At 48.0% G+C, this 19855-nt stretch overlaps 1 protein-coding gene and 1 long non-coding RNA gene across 3 annotated transcripts; one reads left to right on the top strand and one right to left on the bottom strand.

Annotated features, from left to right (window-relative positions):
* Nucleotides 1–1379: 1379 nt before the first annotated feature.
* On the bottom strand, nt 1380–16108 carry LOC122462658. Its single transcript, XR_006285352.1, has 3 exons — nt 16023–16108; nt 6129–6130; nt 1380–1390 (listed from the first exon to the last, which is right to left on the bottom strand). It is a non-coding gene; the product is annotated as an uncharacterized LOC122462658 (long non-coding RNA).
* Nucleotides 7708–10977, top strand: LOC102947854 (olfactory receptor 13G1). Of its 2 annotated transcripts, XM_037877175.2 has the most exons (2): nt 7708–7719; nt 9748–10977. In XM_037877175.2, exons 1-2 carry the CDS (start codon nt 7708–7710, stop codon nt 10666–10668), a joined length of 933 nt encoding a protein of 310 aa, XP_037733103.1. In that variant the 3' UTR covers nt 10669–10977. The 2 variants fall into 2 exon arrangements, with proteins under 2 accessions (XP_037733103.1, XP_007070674.2); XM_007070612.3 differs by lacking the exon at nt 7708–7719 and having other exon boundaries at nt 9742–10977.
* Nucleotides 16109–19855: the final 3747 nt, after the last annotated feature.

Below are 19855 nucleotides of genomic sequence, written 5' to 3'. Positions count from 1 at the left end.
ATTAGTGGGTGGTTAGCACCCATTGGCAGCCAAGCTCCCCCCATCCTCCTCTACTGATCAACTCCTCCCTCTTCCTCCCAGAACCTCCTGCACGCCACAGAATAGCTGTTCAGTGGCATTCAGAAGGCTGTAAGGGGAGGGGAGGAGTGGTGATTGAGCATGCTCGGGGGAGGGGGTGGAGTGGGGGCAGGAAGAGGCGGGGTAGGGTGGGGCCTTGGGGAAGGGGTAGAGTGGGGGCAGAGCCAGGGCTGGAGCAGAGGCAGGAAGAGGCAGGGCAAGGGTGGGGGCTTGGAAGTAGGGATGGAGTTGGGGCTGGCCTGCGGCGGCGTGTGGGGTCAAGCATCCCCCAAGTAGAAAAGAAGTCGGCGCCTACCCCTCCCAATAATGTTACAACATTGTAACTTCATTTATTTTAGACTCAACTGCAATTAAAATCAAATAAACTCTACAAATGTACGTGAATTTACACCAGATTTGTACTGGTCAGATTGAGATCAGAATATGATCCAAGATTCATAAACACAGTTGAGGAAATGTGTATTCCTGCAAACCATATTTAGTGAAATTACAAAAAATAAAATAAAATATAAATTAAATGTTGCTCAACTTTCTAAAGAGCATAAAGGAATTAATCACTGAACTCTCACTGAATTTCATTGGAGGTTGGTGCATAACACTCTTAGGAACCTTTGAAAATATCAACCTGAAAAAGTCATTTAGAAGCACAAATTGTGAGAAAGCAGGAAAGAAAGCAAGAGGACTATTCTCACCACTCATGCAAGCTTCCAAAATAATGAACCAAGCTGTAATTTCAATATAGACTCTGAGTGAGTTATAGCTTGTTGAGGATGACTTTTCTTCATATATAGTAACCTTCTGCAGGGAGATCTTCAATCCCTTTCAAGCTTTCACCTTAAGAATAAATGTGCCTGCTTAGAAAGGGCTGTGTGGTAACTTATAACTATGGACATTTGCACTGTTTATACCCTCTGGAGAGATAGCAGAGTGCAGACACCGGCCTCTTACAGTTTGTTGGCAATAACACAGTTTAGGCAGGAACCTCTGCAGTCTGCAAAAACCCCTGACAGGAGACATGGATCTCTGTCATTTCTTGCTGAGGGGGGAAATGAGTGATGCAGAGTCTGGACATTTTCTTCATGTAATTTGTTTCATTTACACATAAACATGAGACTTGGAACAGAGGCGGTCACAAACAGCATGCAGGTTGTCACGCAAAGTGAGTAGAACTTCTGTCCCCAATCTTGCAAACTTCTGTCCCAGTCCTGCAAACACTTAAGTACATGCCTAGCTGTACTACCATGAGTAGTCCCACTGATTTTGTAACTACTCATGGTAGTACAGCTAGGCATGTACTTAAGTGTTTGCAGGACTGGGACCTTATTTTATCATTCATCCTTGAACACCACTGAGCCCAATTTCTTTGAGTGTATATGTAACCCTCATTAGAGCTTGTGTCTTCTCCCTTTCCTTCCTTCACCAGCTTCAGGGATGTTCTTGGAAATGTTTTTTGTTTTCATCTGAATTTTCCAGGTTCTTATTTTTGTTGTTGTTGTTGGGTTTTTTTAGTGTTTTTGTTTTGTTTTGTTTTTTAATAAAAAATAGAATTCCAAAACTTGGGAAAAATATTCCAAAACAATAGATTTGACTGAAAACTGAGCTTTATCTTTAACCAAATTTTTTTAAAATACTGATTTTTGAGGGGTGGCTTCCCATTTGGAAACTGGAAGATTTTCATGTGTTATTTTTTCAAGGTTTAGTCTCTTTAAAACAATGGAAAATCATTGTCTTTTTTCAGTTAGCTCCAGTGTTATAAAGAACATGGGTTCATCATGACTGGGAACTTGGAGATTGGATCTGAATGTTTGTGAAAAGAATCTGCTCAAGAAGAGTTTTGTCTAAATTATGAGTAGTTACACTACTGGTTGGACCATTTCTAGTAGGATTTTCAGAAGTGCCTAAGCATGTTAGGCCCCTGGGGCCAGATTTTGAAATATGAATTAAGCACTTAGTGTGAGATATTGAAGGTATTTAGGCATCTAGTAGGATTTTCAAAAGCATATAGGGACTAAATTTGCAAGAGGACTTAGGTACCTAGCTGCCACTTTAGGCACCTAAATCCCAGAATCAGGGCCTCTGGGATTCACAAAACCCCTGCTGAGTTGCTTCCAAACACTATGGGCACCTAAATTCTCTTGACACAGAAGTATTGGCAGTAAAATTTCCCCAGAACCTCTATTGTTGCATCTGAACATGCACACTGCTGCTCCATTCTCAGTGCTGAGTTGCCTAAGCCCCAGAGCCGTGCAGAAGATAGGTGTTCCCCTGCCTAACTCACCTGCAGGGCCCAATCTGGTAAGCGTGCTCAGAGGCTGCTTACTGGATCGGGCCCTGCATGTAGGCTCACCCAAAATGATAGGGGAGGGAGAGGCCCTGCATAACTTCCAGCCCCATGGTTAGGGCATTCACATAGGATGCGGGAGACTCCTAGCTCAAGTCCCCTCTTCACCTCAGGGGGAGATCTGATTTGAAGTGGTATCTGCCACCTCTTAACTGAATACACAAGCCAATGGGTTAGGGGATATTCTGCAGGGGGGCAGGTCTCTCAGGCTCAGCTGTTGAAGCCGTGCCATTGTGGATAAGCAATTAAAGATTGGTTGGACTGTGAGGACGGGATTGTGGGTCTCCCACATGCCATGTCCAGGCATTAACCACCAAGCTATAGAGTCATTCTCGTGCTGGTGCTTCCTCTCCACTGTGGCCCAGTGACTCTTTAATTATTGAATCCAAAGTGGAGTGACTGATGGGCTCTGACAGCAGGATCTCCTCTAGTCCAGAGGTTGGGACACCCAGCTGTGAGGCTGGGGCACTCATCCAATTGTTCAAGTTCACCTTTAGTCAGGGGTCTCCCATACTCCAAGTGACCATCCTAACCACTGGGGTAAAAGGTGTATAAGGAAGCTGTTCTTCTCTCTTCTGGGAGGGGGTGGGGGCTTAGGACACACCCGTCTCCTTGGCATCTCCCATTAAGTAGCTTAGGCAGGGAGCCACCTACCTTGCTGGAGTGACCGAGAGGCCCATTGGTGGCTCATTATCCTCAGTCAGTCACTCCTGTCAGACCTGACAAACTCACTTCACCTACCACATTGTTGTCATAACCTGTATCGAAGAGGTGTCATGTAATATATTACTGGAAAGCTAATGACACACTGGTGGTTAATATCATTGTGAAATGTCTGTGTGAACAGAATGTGAGGAACTATGGCTACTCGCTGATATTATGTTTTGAAGTCTGTGACCAAACAAAGGGAGAAAGACAGGTTTCTCCCAAACTGGAGGGAAGGCAGCTGTCTACCTGTCTCCAATGTCAATTAAGAAAGCTGTGACCAAAGACAAAGAGGAGCTCATTCATATGGAAGGTAAACAAAGCCATCAGGAAAGTGAGTGGGGAAAGGCGGCTACTTAACAGTCTCAACTGGAAATGGCAATTGCAGGCCCAGGAAGGCTTCCTGCCTCTTGAGGTGGGGTCAATGAAATTTGGAAAGATGTAAGTAGAGAGGAAAAAGCTATTTAGTCATCCTCCAGCTGGAGGAACAAAGGAAATGAGCACTTTGAGATCTGCGAAGGTCCAGGCCAGAGCATCTGGTCAGACATACTGGAAAAGTGACTTGGAAAGGAACACTTCTTTGAACAAGAAAATCTAAGTTGTTAATTCACGTGTTAGCCTTTAGAAGCATAGTTTTGCTTTTGTTTGCTTGTAACCCTTTCTATCTTTATTCCTTGTCTTTGGTATCACTTAATACAATGTTGATTTGTTAAATAAATTTGTTTTACTTTTCCTATCAAGCAGTTCAGCGTGGTAACCCCAGTTATGCCAACAAGTTGCAGTGTATTGTCTCTTTAAAGGAGAAATGAATTTAGTAACCTCTGGGAATGTTCTGTGGGAGGTCTGGACACAGCAGAGAGACATCTCTGAGGAACTCAGGAGCTGGGGTTCGCTGATTGTTACCTGCTGGGCAAGGTTTGGACTGGCAGAGTCCTGGAGAGGTTGCTGTCACACAGCTTAGCAGCAGCTTACTTGCTGAGGCTGAGAGGGGTAACACGTGACTCACCGTTTGGGGAAAGCCAGCTGGATGTCATACTTTGTGTGTGGTTTTGGGGAAATTTGGAACTGGGAGGAGTTAGGTTCATTCTGTGAAAAGCAACGGGGTGGCGGAAGCCAGGGTGAGACATGCATGCTTGTCTGTCACCTGCTGGTGTCCGAACTGTGAGCCGCAGCATCATAGCACTGAAGGCATGCAGAGTTGCAGGGCAGATAGTGATACTGACCCTTACTAGTCTGGGTTGAACCTCAGAGCACCAGAGCTGGCTTTTGTGAATCTGGTTCTTAGGCACCTATCTCTCTCATTCATCGTATGGGGAGCCTGAGCGCCTAGCTCAAGCTTCGTGAATCCCAGTTCAGGTTTACCACACATAAGTTCCTAGGTGAGTTGAGCCCTAATATATCAGTGATGAGAACACCATGTAAAAGCTGATTGCCCAGTTGAATAATTAAGAATGCCTGGGACAGCACATTAAAAAGAAATATTGAATAGCTGAACATTCATGAGCACCATCTATCATGTGCCAAAGGTGTCACAACCGGGGGGGAGGACAGGAGACCATGCCCCCCCTTTTTAACATGGGCATGGTTTGGGCAGCAGGGGGTGCCATTGCCCCCCCCCACACACACACACTGCAAGCCTCAGGCAAGCATGGAGCAACGCAGGCAGGGACCTGCACCAGGCTTGCAGTTTGGGGGACAGCACCACCCTCAGCCGCCCGAACTACGCCCATGTTAAAAAGTGTGGGGCATGGCCTCCTGGATCCCCCAGTTCTGGCACCAGTGCCCCCCCACTTCGACAAAGTTTCCTGTGTCCTTGTCCTGTGCATTGGCTGAGGCAGGGGTCTTGTGGGAAAAAAGTCTTTGGCCAGGTCATAAAATAGTATCCTAATAAGTATGCTCAAAGGGAAAACTTAAGAATACAAAAATATGAGAATGGCCATACTGGGTCAGACCAATGGTCCATTTAGCCCAGTACCCTGTCTTCTGACAGTGGAGAGATGCTTCAGAGGGAATGAACAAAATAGGGCAATTATTGAGTGATCCATCTCCTGTCATCCAGTTCCAGCAGTCAGAGGTTTAGGGACATCCAGTTACATCCCTGACCATCTTGGCTAATAGCCATTGATGGACCAATCCTCCATGAACTTATCTAGTTGTTTTTTTAACCCATTTACACATTTGGCCTTCACAACATCCCCTGGCAGTAAGTCCCACAGATTGACTTTGCACTGTGTGAAGAAGTAATAACTTTAAAAAATTCAGGTTGCACAGTCAAGCTTAAACCTGGCATTTCTTAACTTTGGGGTTTTTGACTTTGCAACCTTTACAGTCTTCTAACTTTTACTTTAAAGTAATACAGCATATAAACCCATCCTCTGCCAATATTCCCCAAAATTACACTGGATGGCAGAGGTCATAATACTGGAGGAGAAATACTGAAGCTATGTCCCCAACCCCTGGTCCTGAAAGAGATTGCTTTTCTTACTAAAAGTGATTCATGGTTAAATCATCAGCCTCACTGGTATTTAAACCAACAACATTAAGTTTCAGAGTGAACACATAATTGAGAAGAAAGGGGCAGCTCACTGTCTGTTCTAAACTGTCTACAGATTTATTCAGACAGCATTCACAGGGCTTCTTTGGGAGAGTTTCCTTTAAACAACAGGGCAAGATATTGATGCTTCTAATTAATAATCGTCATGATAACCTACACTCTGCAGAACCTAAATCTGCCATCCACACTGTTTTAACACCATTCCTTAGGACATTGAAACATCCTTCTTCCCCAGATCTCTAGAGACATTAGAAAAGAAGGTGTACCCTGTTATCTTGTCCACTTTACGGACAGAATCACTGAGACACAAACAAGTCTAGAGCAATATTTTGCTGAGTGTACACCATGGCACGCAGCATCACACAGAATCAGGTTTCAATTTAGCATGGTACGTTTTTTCAGTAACTGTCTTGAGCTACCTAGAGCCTGTGTTTCAGCAGAGCTAAGTACAACTTGAAATCAGTGGGAGCAGTAGGGTTTGTGGATCTTGGAACAATCCAGCCGTATGAGTTTGTCAGTTCTTCACTCTAAATATAGACACCTAACATTAGTGGGTGATTTCAAAAAATTGAGATTTTGGCCTAACGGTGGAAGGCAGCGTGGTCCAGTGAATAGGGCACTAACCCCTGACCTAAGAATCATCAGATCTTGTTCTAGGTCTCATTCCTTCACTGGCCTTTCAGGTCTCTGTGTGCATTAGTTTCCCTATCAATAAAATTGGCTTAATGACACTGATCATCCTTAACAAGGCTGTTGGAGATCTATGGACGAAAAGCCCTCTCTAAATGCTAATGATTATTAACAGATATAATTTTAAAGAATGATATCACCAACCAAAATACATGCTGAACATTTAAATAACATTGGATCGTCTTTTTACCATCACCCAATCAAAAAGAGACATTTATTTATATATGTATTTGTTTTTCCTAAAGGGCCTGCATTGGAGTAATTATGGGAAACATATCCCCATGGCGATCTGTATATTAGGCTGAAAACTCATCTTAGCCTAACCACTCTTATGCACTCTGTAGATGAACTATGATTGGCATAAGGAATACATTAGAGATGTGCAGACTGTGCTAAAACTGGAATTACTCCTATTAATTATTATTATTATTATTATTAATCTAATCCATAATTTCACAGGATTACTACATAGAATCTTCCTCTAACAACACATTTGACATTGGAGAAGAGGAGCAGCAACCAGAACTGGTATGTGAGAATTTACATGATTGCCAAATGTCTTAGCTAATTAATCCGTTGATAAGCAAGGAATTGAGCCAAATGTGCTACTCAAATTTTGCCATTATTTTGCCATTAGAACACATTTTGCCCCATTATACAGTACTAAATTAATTCAAACTGCCTCCTTTTTTCTTATTTTGATTCCACTCAGAAATTGACTGAGATCTGCTTTGCCAGGTACTGTACTGAGACAGCCAGACTGCTATGTAGAAGAATATTTCTGCTTTACATTTGAAAATCATATTTTCCCTGTTGGTGAGTTTCAATGTAGGTAGATAGATAGATAGATAGATAGATAGATAGATATAACATTGAATTCATGAAGCTCCAAATGTCTGAAATCTGAAATGAAATCAAATTGCCTTCATTGCACATAGTGCATGTGGTAAAATGGACAGACACACAATATTGATTCCAGTTTAGAGATATTATAGTTTCCACAGATATTCTATGTGCTTAGAATGAAGAAGTCTGCTAGAACGTTTTACATGTGCCCCATGTACGATGCATGTATGAAGAGGGAAATACAAACAGCACTAACCTTTAGATTTTTGAAGGACAGAAGTGGAAAATATCCCATTTGATTTGCTATGGTTGAATTTTTTTTGGCTCAGATCCTCATGTTGTGTAAAATACAGTAGCTTCAATTATTTTAATGGAGATATTCTAATTTACATGAATTTGGGATCTGTCCCCTAGCTTTTTATTATAATGACTGGCATTATTAACAAATCATTTTCCAGAACAGAACCACACTTTAAAAACCCTTTAAGGGATTATGCAGCCCACTGTTCATTGTGTGTTATGAATTCTCCTACAGTGGCTGGCCTCCAAGAGATGAGTCTGCTACAAGTAGCAGTTGAAGGAGCCATCCTGTTAGTTCAGAGGGTAACTGGCGCTGACTGAAAAAGTCAAGAGTTTGGATCCCGCTGATCAACAATTAAGGTACTGGAGTTTGACACTTTTTATTTGGAAAAAGCAAATGTTTGGGGGGATCTTTTGCTTTTGTTTCGATTTGACAAAGAGAACAATTTTGATACCCATTTTTTTCTATGGAAAATGGGGGAGGTTGGGGGGGAAAAACCCCAATACCCCCAAAATTCAATAATTTATTTTTCTTCACACAAAGAATCAATAAAAATTGTGTTTTTTTCCAAAACCTGAGGAACAAAAAATATGTCAATGTATATATTGCTGATGACAGGTTCTGCTCAATAATGATCCAAAGCAGTGCGGACTGATGAACATTCATTTTAATCATCTGAGTCAGATACCATCAGCAGAAGATTGATTTTATTTTTTGGTGGTTTGGGTTCTGTAGTTTCCAAATTGGAGTGTTGCATGTTCTTACAGCATGTTCCATACCTTGTCCCTCTCAGATTTTGGAAGGCACTTGAGATTCTTAAACCTTGGGTTGAGAGCTGTAGCTATCTTTAGAAATCTCACATTGGTATCTTCTTTGCATTTTGTTAAATCTGCAATGAAAGTGTTCTGAAATCGAGATTGCCATAACAAAAAACAGGTGGCAGAATGCAGGTAAAACCATGGAGCAGGAGACATACAATTCTCCCCCAAGGAGTTCAGTCACAAAATTAATTAATGCATTAATTTTTTTTAACAAACATCATCAGCATGGAAGCATGTCCTCTGGAATGGTGGTCAAATCATGAAGGGGCATATGAATGTTTTGCATATCTGGCACTTAAATACCTTGCAATGCCAGCTACAAAAGTGCCATGGGAACGCCTGTTCTCACTTTCAGATGACATTGTAAATAAGAAGCAGGCAGCATTATCACCTGTAAATGTGAATAAACTTGTTTGTCTTCACAATTGGCTGAACAAGAAGTAGGGCTGAGTGGACTTGAAGGCTCTGAAGTTTTACATTGTTTTGGTTTTGAGTGCAGTTATGTAACAAAAAAATCTACATTTGTAAGTTGCACTTTCACGATAAAAAGATTGCACTACAGTACTTGTATGAGGCAAATTGAAAAATACTATTTTTGGTTCTTTTTTATAGTGCAGATATTTGTAATAAAAATAATATAAAGTGAGCACTGTATACTTTGTATTATGTGGTGTAATTGAAATCAATATATCTGAAAATGTAGTAAAAAATAAAAAATATTTGTATTAAATTTAAATTGGTATTCTATTATTGTTTAACAGTGCAATTAAAACTGCAATTAATCAAAATTAATTTTTAATCAAGTTAATTTGTTTTTGAGTTAATCACATGATTTAACTGATTAATTGACAGCCCTAGTTAAAATTGAAAATTTGGATTGGATTTTCAAGAAATTTCCCATGAAATATGAAATTTAATTTAGAATCAAAATTTTGAAACAAAGTTAAACTTTTGTTTTGGAATGTTGATTCAAAATCAAAATTTTGAATCACCATGCTGATTTATGAACAAAAATTTTAGTTTGTGTGTCATCTTAATATCCTTTGGAGGGAAAAAAAGGTTGATTCAGAATAAAATTTGATATGTCAATAGTTTTTTTCAGGCATATACAGAGAGAGGTTAAAATTGACAATTTTCAGAACTTTTCACAAAATAAATAAAGAAAAATGATATTTCAATTTTTTATCCCAATTCAGGATGAAAACAAATGCCAAAATATTGGTATTTCCCATGGAATGGAAATTCTGTTTTCCAACCAACTCTGTATCTAGGGATTTAGATGAAAATTGGGCATCTAAACCCCATAGGAACCTTTGAATATCTCAGCCTGAGTTGTCCAGTGCAAGTCCTAGAGACGTTTCAGAAGCTATTGCCTTCATCCGCAACAATCTCTGGAGCTCCAGGAATGAAGAACCAAAGCATCGTGACCACATTCATCATTCTGGGACTCTCCAGTAAACCCCAACTCCAGGTCCCACTCTTCATCCTATTCCTCTCCATCTACATCATTGCCCTGCTGGGCAACTTAGTCATCACTGCTGCCATCCTTTCCAGTTCCAAGCTCCACAGGCCCATGTACTTTTTCCTCCTCCACTTGGCTGTGGTGGACATCATCTGCACCTCCACCATCATCCCCAGCATGCTGGGGAATCTAGTGGTTGTCAGTAAATCTATCTCTTACCCTAGGTGCATGGCCCAGCTCTACTTCTTCACATGGTCTCTGGGGGCTGAGATGGTACTCTTCACCGTCATGGCTTACGATCGCTATGCGGCCATTTGCCACCCTTTGCGTTACAGCATCATGATGAACAAGACCGTAAGTGTGGGCCTGTCTGCCCTAGTGATAGTCATTGCTGTGGTCAATTCATGGGTGCACACTGGCCTCATGTTGCGGCTGAGCTTCTGCGGGCCCAACGTTATCAATCACTTTTTCTGTGAAATCCCATCACTGCTGGCTCTCTCCTGCACCTCAGTGCATTTAAATGAGGTCATGGTCTTCATGGCGGACATTTTCCTAGCTATGGGGGACTTCCTGTTGACATGTGTCTCTTATTACTTCATTGTCAGGGCCATCTTGAGGATCAAAACGGCTGAAGGGAAGAGAAAAGCCTTCTCCACCTGCTCCTCCCACCTCATTGTGGTGTCTCTTTATTACTCCACTGTCATCTACACCTACATTCGGCCAGCCTCTAGCTACTCCTTTGACAGGGACAAGATGATAACCACCTTGTACACCCTGGTGACGCCAACTCTCAATCCTATAGTCTACACCCTAAGGAATAAAGATGTCAAGATGGCAATCAAGAAAATGCTTCCATACCCTGGGAAATAGGTCATGATGGGACAAACCTTGACTGGTTCCTTCGCAAGCCTGGAGCTCTGGTGTTTGCTTTCCTGTGGAAATGGAACTCAGAACGAACCTTAGAAAAAGATGTAAGGTGCATGTATTCATGAAGGACTTTCTAACTGGTCAAATGTTGATTTCCTAAATGGCTGAAAGTTTTGGAACCAGTTGAAACTATGTTACAGAAGAAAGAAAGAAAGAAAGAAAGAAAGAAAGAAAGAAAGAAAGAAAGAAAGAAAGAAAGAAAGAAAGAAAGAAAAATTACTGTTATAAACTATCTCAAATGTTTCAGACATGTGATATAAAAGCCACTAAATACAACCACTTGTTTTGTAGCTTTGCTCAAGTCACTTTCCTTCTTTGTCACTAAATTTTCGCAGCTGTAAAATAGGGGAAAATACACTTACCTATAATTCTGAAGTCTTATAATTTCATTTCTTTATCAGAGGATTGTCTACTCTGCCTGGTTAATTTCAGTGCATGCAATTGGGCTCCAGAAATAAAGGCACACTTCCTTCCTGCTGTATATTTTAGGTTTGCAACTAGACCTTACAGTGGTGTTGCAACTGGATGATTTAAATAGATAATGTTTGTAAAATGCTTTTAAGCATCAAAGGTACTATTTGTGGGGATTAAGCCTGATTATTGACTGTGCAGTCATTGACACAAACACTGTTCATTCTTCTGATTTCCCAGCTAACTGTCTCCCCACATAAAATGATGGTTAGAAAAGACAGCTGTAGACCACACCAACATTATGCAGCTCTTTATCCCCCTCTAGTGGCTGAATTACATTTATGAGTCTACCTCTGAACTCATGTGACCATTCTTCTGGCTCAGTCAAGAGAGGATAATGTTTTCAATTCTGTAAGAACATAAGAATGGCCACACTGGGTCAGACCAAAGGTGGCCAATGCCAGGTGCCCAATGCCAGGTGCCCCAGAGGAAATGAACGGGTAATCATCGAGTGATCCATTCCCTATTGCTCACTCCCAGCTTCTGGCAAACAGAGGCTGGGGACACTGTCCCTGCCCATCCTGGCTAATAGCCATAAATCCAGGGTTCAGTCTCTGCTGATGACATCACACATCTACAGAGCAGAAATGAAGGCTGGTAGTCTCAATGTCAGATGGGTTTATGAGGATGAAAGATTTTGTATAGGATTTCAAATGAACCCTGTCTTTGTTCTTGGTAGCATGATGTACGAATCAATAGACTTTATAGTAATGGTGCACAAGGGCTGTGTACACCTTTCAGTACAGTGCGGAGGACTGGCACAAGGCTTATGGATTACATGTCCATCTGTCTATCTCACAATCTATAACTTATTTATCCTCCCAACCCACCTGTAGGGTTGGCAACAGAGGTGGCCTTGCAATGAGGCGAACTGAGGCGGCCACCTCAGGTGCCAGACGGGGGGCGGGGGGTGCCACTAGAACCCAGAGTGTAGAAAATTGTGTCTGCTGCTGGTGCGTATGTATTCTCTCTGCTCTAGATGCACTGAGATGGTGGAGAGCTGTGCTGGAGGAAGGAGGGCACAATAGAAATAACAGGCAGGCAGGAGAAAAGGTGAGAGGGAATAACAGAAAGCAGCAGGAGCTGCAGGGAGAGAGAGGAGGAGGAGCCTCTCATGTACCTCTCTAGCACCCCCAGGAGCCGGGACTGATTAACACCAGCTTCTCAGGGAGCTTCCTGTTTCCTGCTGCTGCCATGAACCCACTTGAGGAGAACAGGCCATCAACTGAAGGAGTAGGAGCCAGTTAGGCCCTTAAGACGCTGATATCTTCCATCACTCAGGCCCTGCTACCAGCCTGCTTACCATTCAGGCCCTTCAACTGAGTGTTGAGAGCCACTATAGCTGGCACAGAACAGCAGTCATGAGTGAAAGAAGAGAACGCCTCTCTGGGGCAGCATTCAGAAAAAGCAAGCAAGCAAAGGAAGCTTTTCTAGCTAAGCAGGAAGGAGCTCTCCTGAGATACATAGACACAAATGTTCGTGGTGAGCCTTCCAGCCCCAGTGAGGATGTGAGTGGTGAGGAGATGCCTGATCTTCCAGTTAGTCAGAGTGCAGGTGACCTGGCAGCTACTGCAGCGTCCATAGCTCCATCTCAAATGGATGTAACCATGCACATTCCTGAAGAAAAGTGTAGATCAGAGAAGAGTGTGGTGGAGGCCCAAGAAACAGCTGCTGCTGAGTTTAGTTCCTTAAGTCTAGATGATCCAGGACTGTGGACCCACTTGAGCAGTAGCCTGAGGGACTTCCGTGTACTGCATGGGCCACAGCAAGTGAAAAACTTCATGTTCCCCAAAGACAATGAAAATAGAAGTTTCCATCCAACACATTACTGGCGTGAAATCCCCAATGGTGACAAAGTGGAGAGGCCATGGCTTATGTACTCAAAAACCCAGAATGCTGCATACTGTTTTTATTGCAAACTCTTCCAGTCTAATGCTCCAGCCACCTACAGGAACAAAGGACTAGAAAAATCTGGCTAGAAATCTGGCATGCCATGAGAAGGCAGCAAATCACCAGAGAGCATTTGTGGTGGGGCAGTGCCCCACACCCAGGCCAGATTAGGCTACAGTTGGCCAGAGCAGCTGCACAGACAGGCAGCCAATCAGAGAGGGCCTGAGGGGAGCCAATCAGCACAGAGAAAGAGGCAGTCAATCAGGGCCAGGCTAGGTCCTATATAAAGGCTGCCCAGGCACGTGGCAGAGAGTCTCTCCCAGACCTTCAAAGGGGAAGATCTGTCTCCTGAGTGAGGAGACCAGCACCTGGGACAGGGTAGTGCTGGGCAGGCTCAGGGGAGCAGAAGGGAACTCCAGCCTTGTACCTGCCAGGCTGCAGGCCCTGATAGAAGGGCCCACAAGGTGCAAAGGGGCTGAAGAGGAAGCGGCCCAGGGAGGAGAGGCGGACAAGGGGAGCAAAGGAGGGCAGGGAGGCTGCAGCCAGAGAGTCCCTGGGCCAGGACCCAGAGTAGAAGGTGGGCCTGGGTCTCCCCCCTCCCTTCCCCCTTGTATTATACCTGGATGTTAGAAGTGGTCATAGTGGAGGGGTTAGACTTTGGGGGTGTGGTTGGCCATGGTGGCAGGGGTGAAGCAGAAGAACTCCTGAAAACACCCCCACCCCCAGGAGGGGGTGAAAGTGGACTGGGGGGCACTGCCAGAGGGCAGTGCCCTGAAGAGGATGCTGTGAGAAGGGAGTAACATGGGTCTGGATGCCAACAGAGGGCAAGAGATGGATGGGACACCACCAGTGGAGGGTGCTCCACATGGACTGAGCTAATTCCCAGAGTTACCAACAGGAGGTGCTGTGGTGGTGAGTCCCAACCCCGTCACACACGGTGGAGAATGTGGGCATGAGTGGTCTGCCCCTGATACAAGGGGCAAGAGCGAGGACTAGGCAGATTGTGCCACATTGAGAGACTGAGTGACTAAGATGGTGGGGAAAATGGACTCTTATTGGAGGGCTTGGGTGGCCCAGCTTGCCAAGCAGCAGAGAGGGTTGTTCTGGCTGCTGCGGTGGTTGGCACCCAGGCCATATGGGAGACCAGGCACCAGGGCTGAGAGGCCAAGTCCTGGGTCGAACTGTTTCGCCTGTGGGTGAAAGGCATACTTCAGGAGGAAGTGCCCCTACTGGGAGGGAGCAATGGGGCCCCACCCAGCAAAGGTGCCCCCTGTTAGGGTAATGGGGTGGGGGGGCAGACTTGTTGGGCCTGTGGGGAGCTGGGGCACTAGAAGAGGGAGTGCCTATACAGGACTCACAGGGCCCAGGCTAACCCTGAGGGAAGGGCTAGGCCTAAAACAAGCGGTAAGTGGTCCATGGCAGCAGGAAGGCACAGGAAGTGCTTCCACGGCCACACCAAGGGCCACATAAAGAGGCACTGCCCCCTGAGGCAGAAAGGGTCGGGGGGGGGGGGGGTGCCCAAAGCAGAGGCTCAGTCTGGGACTAGCTAACAGGGAGGGTAGTATAGGCCAAGCCCCCAGAGAGAAAGGGGCTGGGGCAGAGCGGCCCCACCTCAACCAGGGAACCCACAGGAGAGCTGGGAGGGCTAATGCAGGAACCCAAACAGAAGGGGGAACCCACATAGGACCAAGGCAGTCTACAGTGGGAACCCAAACCCTAGACGAGGGGAGCAGGTTGCTCCAGAGTGTGGGGGGCCTGCAAGAGGAGAGAGATGCCCTGCAGCCCCAGCTGGGAGGGAAGCTGGGGCGATAGGAACCCTCTTCCTTCCCCTCCCAGCACCGTGAGAATAGTCTTAAGGGGGGAAGTGTGTAGTGGGGCGTTGCCCCACCCCCAGACCGGATTAGGCTACAGCAGGCCAGAGCGGCTGTGCAAACAAGCAGCTAATCAGGGAGAGCCAATCAGCACAGAGAAAGAGGCAGTCAATCAGGGCCAGGCTAGGTCCTATATAAAGGCTGCCCAGGCAAGAGGCAGAGAGTCTCTCCCAGACCTTCAAAGGGGAAGGTCTGTCTCCTGAGTGAGGAGACCAGCACCTGGGACAGCGTAGTGCTGGGCAGGCTCAGGGGAGCAGAAGGGAACTCCAGCCTGGTACCTGCCAAGCTGCAGGTCCTGATAGAAGAGCCCACGAGGTGCAAAGTGGCTGGAGGAGAGGTGGACAGGGGGACTGAAGGAGGGCAGGGAGGCTGCTGCCAGAGGGTCCCTGGGTCAGGACCCAGAGTAGAGGGCAGCCCTGGGTCCCCCCCCCTTCCCCCTTGTGTTACTCCCGGCCGTTAGAAGTGGCTATAGCGGACTGCACCTGACCCCTGCCAGAAGGGGTTAGACTTTGTGGGTGTGGCTGGCCATGGAGGCGGGGCAAAGTGGAAGAACTGCTGATAACCCCCCTCTCTCCCCAAGAAGGGGGTGAGAGTGGACTAGGGGGCACTGATGGAGGGCAGTATCCTGAAGAGGATGCTGCGAGAAGGGAGCAAAGCGGGTCCAGATGCCAGCAGAGCGCGAGAGATGGACGGGACGCCACCAGCGGAGGGCACTCCACGTGGACTGAGCTAATTCCCAGAGTTACCAACAGGAGGCACCATGGTGGTGAGTCCCAACCTCATCACAGCATTCCATAAGTGGAAAGAGCTTGAGATGAGACGAAGGTTAAAGGCCACCATAGATTGCATCAGTCTCTCTCTACTGGCAAAATGTTCTGAAAAGGCTCATTGCCATTGTGAGAATGCTTGCTACCCAAAACCTAGCACTGCGTGGCACTTCAGATCAGCTGTATGTGCCAAACAATGGAAACTTCCTTAAAATTGTGGAGCTGATGGCTGAGTTTGGTGTTTGGAGTCACATGTGCAAGTCCCATGTCCATGCATTTCGCCTAGTCACAGCAGGACATTCCATTAAGTGTAGGTGGGCATCTCCCATGGTCCATTGTCAGGAAAATGTTCTTTTGATGGGACACTCAATTTGAAAAGTCTCTCCAAGATGTGTTGGCTAATTATTTTGTGGGCGTAACCCCAGGAGCAACTCCTACCGCGCGTTCTGGGACGTCCTCGGCTGGACGTGATCCACCCAGACCAGACCTACACCATCCCGGGCCGCACCGTCTTCGACAACCTATATCTGGTCCGGGACCTTTTGGAACTCGGGTGTAGGGACGGTCTGTCGTTCGCCCTCCTGTCCCTGGATCAGGAGAAGGCATTCGACAGGGTGGATCACGGGTATCTCCTGGGCACTCTGCGAGCGTTTGGCTTGGGTCCCCAGTTTGTGGGTTTTCTCCAGGTGCTGTACGCCTCCGCAGAGTGTCTGGTCAGGCTCAACTGGACCCTGACCGAACCGGTCAGCTTCGGGCGAGGAGTATGGCAGGGGTGCCCCCTCTCGGGCCAGCTGTACGCTCTGGTGATCGAGCCCTTCCTCTGTCTCCTCCGCAGGAGGTTGACGGGGTTGGCGCTACAGGAGCCGGAGCTGCGGCTGGTCCTGTCGGCATACGCCGACGATATACTCCTCGTGGTCCAGGACCCGGGCGACTTGGCGCGGGTGGAGGCTTGCCAGGCTGTGTACTTGGCAGCCTCCTCCGCCCGGGTCAACTGGGTCAAGAGCTCTGGCTTGGTGGTAGGGGACAGGCGGCAGGCGAGCTCCCTCCCACCCGCGCTTCAAGCCATCCAGTGGAGCGCAGGTCCGCTGCTCTATCTCGGCGTTTACCTTTCTGCCACGCATCCCTCTCCACTGGGGAACTGGCACGATTTAGAGGGCGGAGTGATAGAGCGGCTCCAGAAATAGACAGGACTACTCTGGTGCCTCTCCCTTTGAGGGAAAGCACTGGTGCTTAATCAACTAGTCCTGTCCATGCTCTGGTACCAGCTCAACACCCTGGTCCCAGCCCCGGGTTTCCTGACCTACCTCCGGACATCGATTCTGGAGTTCTTTTGGTCAGGGCTGTACTGAGTCCCTGCAGGGGTTCTCCATCTACCCCTGGAGGAGGGAGGGCAGGGCCTGAAGTGTCTGCACACCCAGGTCCATGTCTTTCACCTCCAGGCCCTGCAGAGGCTCCTTTATTGTGCAGGTAGTCCGGCATGAAGCATACTGGCACACGCCTTCCTGCACCGCTTCCGAGGGCTCCGATAGGACCGGCAGCTCCTTTATCTCCATCCAAGAGGTCTTCTCCGAGACCTCTCCAGGCTGCTGGTCTTCTACCAGGACCTCCTCCAGACCTGGAAGCTGCTTTCAATTACCAGGTCCATGGCAGCCACCGAGGGGGCAGATCATCTCGTGGAGCCCCTGCTACACAACCCCCAGCTCCGTTTGCAGGTGGCAGAGTCCCCCTCAGTGTGCCAGAGGTTGGTCCTGGCAGAAGTCACAAGAGTCGGAGATCTCCTAGACTACAACTGGGGAGATTGGCTGGATCCCTGACGCTCACTCAGCGCATGGGGCTCTCCAGACCTCATACTCCCCAGTGCATACTTCAGGAGGTGAAGGCCGCTTTGCCGCCCACTGCTCAGGTTTACCTCGACCGGGACCTGCACAAGGACACGCCCCACCCACCCTCCAACCCAGGCCTGCCGGACCTTTTCATCAGGCCCCTGCCCCGTGGACCCAACCGACCCCCCCCCCCCCGCCCCTTCACCGTGAGCCTGCTGCACTAGCTGCAGCCAGTCTGCTTCCAGACTGCGCCAAGGAAACATCTATACACGCTCGTGCTCCACTCCCTTCACGTCCTCACCCTTGCATTCCGCCCCGATACAAAATGGCGGGACCTCCTGCCACCTCTGGAGGGTGAGGAGCCCCGGTGGGCCAGCCTATATTCCACCTTGGTCCTGAGGCCCGCCAGGGACATCAGTTGGCGGCTCCTTCATGGAGCCGTGAGCACGGGCGTGTACTTGGCGCAGTTCACCCCTATCCCAGACACCTGCCCCTTTGGCGGTGTGAGGGAAACCCTGGCACGCACATATCTGGAGTGTGCCAGGCTGCAGCCCCTATTCCAGCTCCTCACCTATATTTTATTACATTTTGGTTGCCCTTTTCCCCTCACCTTCTTATTTATGTACTCCCTATCCGCGGCCCCACAAAGTCACAGGATCTCCTGGTCAACCTCCTCCTGGCCCTAGCTAAAATGGCCATCTATAAAACCAGCGTGAGGAGATGGAGTCTCCTGTGACTGTAGGGCCTATTTCCGATCCTCCGTCCGTTCATGTATCAGGGCGGAGTTCCTCTGGGCGGCATCCACTGACTCCCTTGACGCCTTTGAGGAGCAGTGGGCGCTGTCCGGGGTTCTCTGCTCGGTGTCCCCGTCCGGTTCCCTTTGTTTGACCCTTTGACCACACTCCTGTCCCTGTTATTTATTTGGTGTCCAGGTCCTGTGGATCCCCCTCTTAGATTGGGGGGGGGGGGATCCTTTAGCAGTGGGCAGACAAAGCCACTTCCCAGATCCCAGTAGGATCACTCTCCTGTACCCCACTGGCCTCGTGGGAGGAGGGAGACTGCTGCTCTGGCTGCTGCTGGGCCCTGGCCTCTTGCTGCTGCTCCAGCTGCTCCCCTGGCTGGGCCAGACACCACCCCCTCCTTCTCTGCTACCTGGTAGCTGGTCAGATGCTAGACCCTCTTCCCCGCCCCCCCGACCCTCGGTTGCTGCTACTGCTCCAACTACAGCCCCTTAGGGGGGGCATGATGGCCCGCTCCCCAGAGGGGGGGAGTGAGGGACCCCAGCCATTGCTGCTGCAGACACCATCACCCCACCACCTGAAAGGGGTCCTTTCTGCCTGCCTGGACCACCGCCTGGAGTTCCTGGGGCTGCTGATGCAGAGCTTGCTGCCTGGAGCTGCTGAAGCCCCGAGGAGGAGAAGAAGAGGAACATCTACCGGGGGGAGTACCTAGAGACTTTGCTGACCACTGTGGAGGAGGTCTTTCGAACTGAGTAACTTTCAAACTGTGCTCTTGGGGTGGGGGTTTTGACTGTGTTTGTAGGGACATAGGGGGTGTGGTGGGGAGCCTGCCCCCCGATCCATCTGTGTCCCCCCAACCCCCTCCCCCCAACACTTCCCCCTCCACCACCCCCACTGGCTGTTTACCATCTGCCTCAGCTCCTGCCTCTGGACTCAGCTGCTTGCTTGGCTTGCTATTCCCTGCTTCCATCATTGGACCAGAAGCAGCAGCCAGCCCACACTGACTCTTTGTGCAAGCACACGTGGACACACGTGCCCTCCCCAGACTGCCACCTCACAGCTTTTTGCCCTTTGCTACCTGCCCCATTTGCTCCTTTGCACCCGCTGTTGCCCCAGTCCCCCTTACTAGCTTCAGTTTGTTTGCCTGCCCCACCCATTTCCCTCTGCAGCCTTTGTTTGTTTGCCCCGCCCCAGCCTCTGAAGCTAGCCCCTTAACTTCCCTGCCCTAAATCCAGCACGCTCAGCCCCTTGCTCCGTGCTCCCATGCCCCCTCCCATGCGCTTGTGCCACTCCCCATTTTAGTTTAAACCCTCTTCACTGCACCCCCAATGCTGTTGTATTCCCCCCTCCCCTAGTGCAGCTAGAGGAGCTGAATTCCACCCAGTGTTGGTTATTGACACCTAACCCCTGATTGCCCCCCCCGTCCAGTCCAACCCCTTTGGCACCCTCCTCCCCTGCCTGCAGCCTAGCGGGTAGGAGTGGTCGACCTGCTTCTCCTTTCCCCTCCTCCTTCTGGTGTCTCCCCTTCCCTCCCTGCTCATGATGGCGGGGGACGAGATGGGTGGGGC

The sequence above is a fragment of the Chelonia mydas genome, chromosome 13 (assembly GCF_015237465.2).
Source record: "Chelonia mydas isolate rCheMyd1 chromosome 13, rCheMyd1.pri.v2, whole genome shotgun sequence".
NCBI lineage: Eukaryota > Metazoa > Chordata > Testudines > Cheloniidae > Chelonia > Chelonia mydas.
Note: the sequence above shows the minus strand (reverse complement) of the source record. Positions and strands in the feature narration are given on the sequence as shown.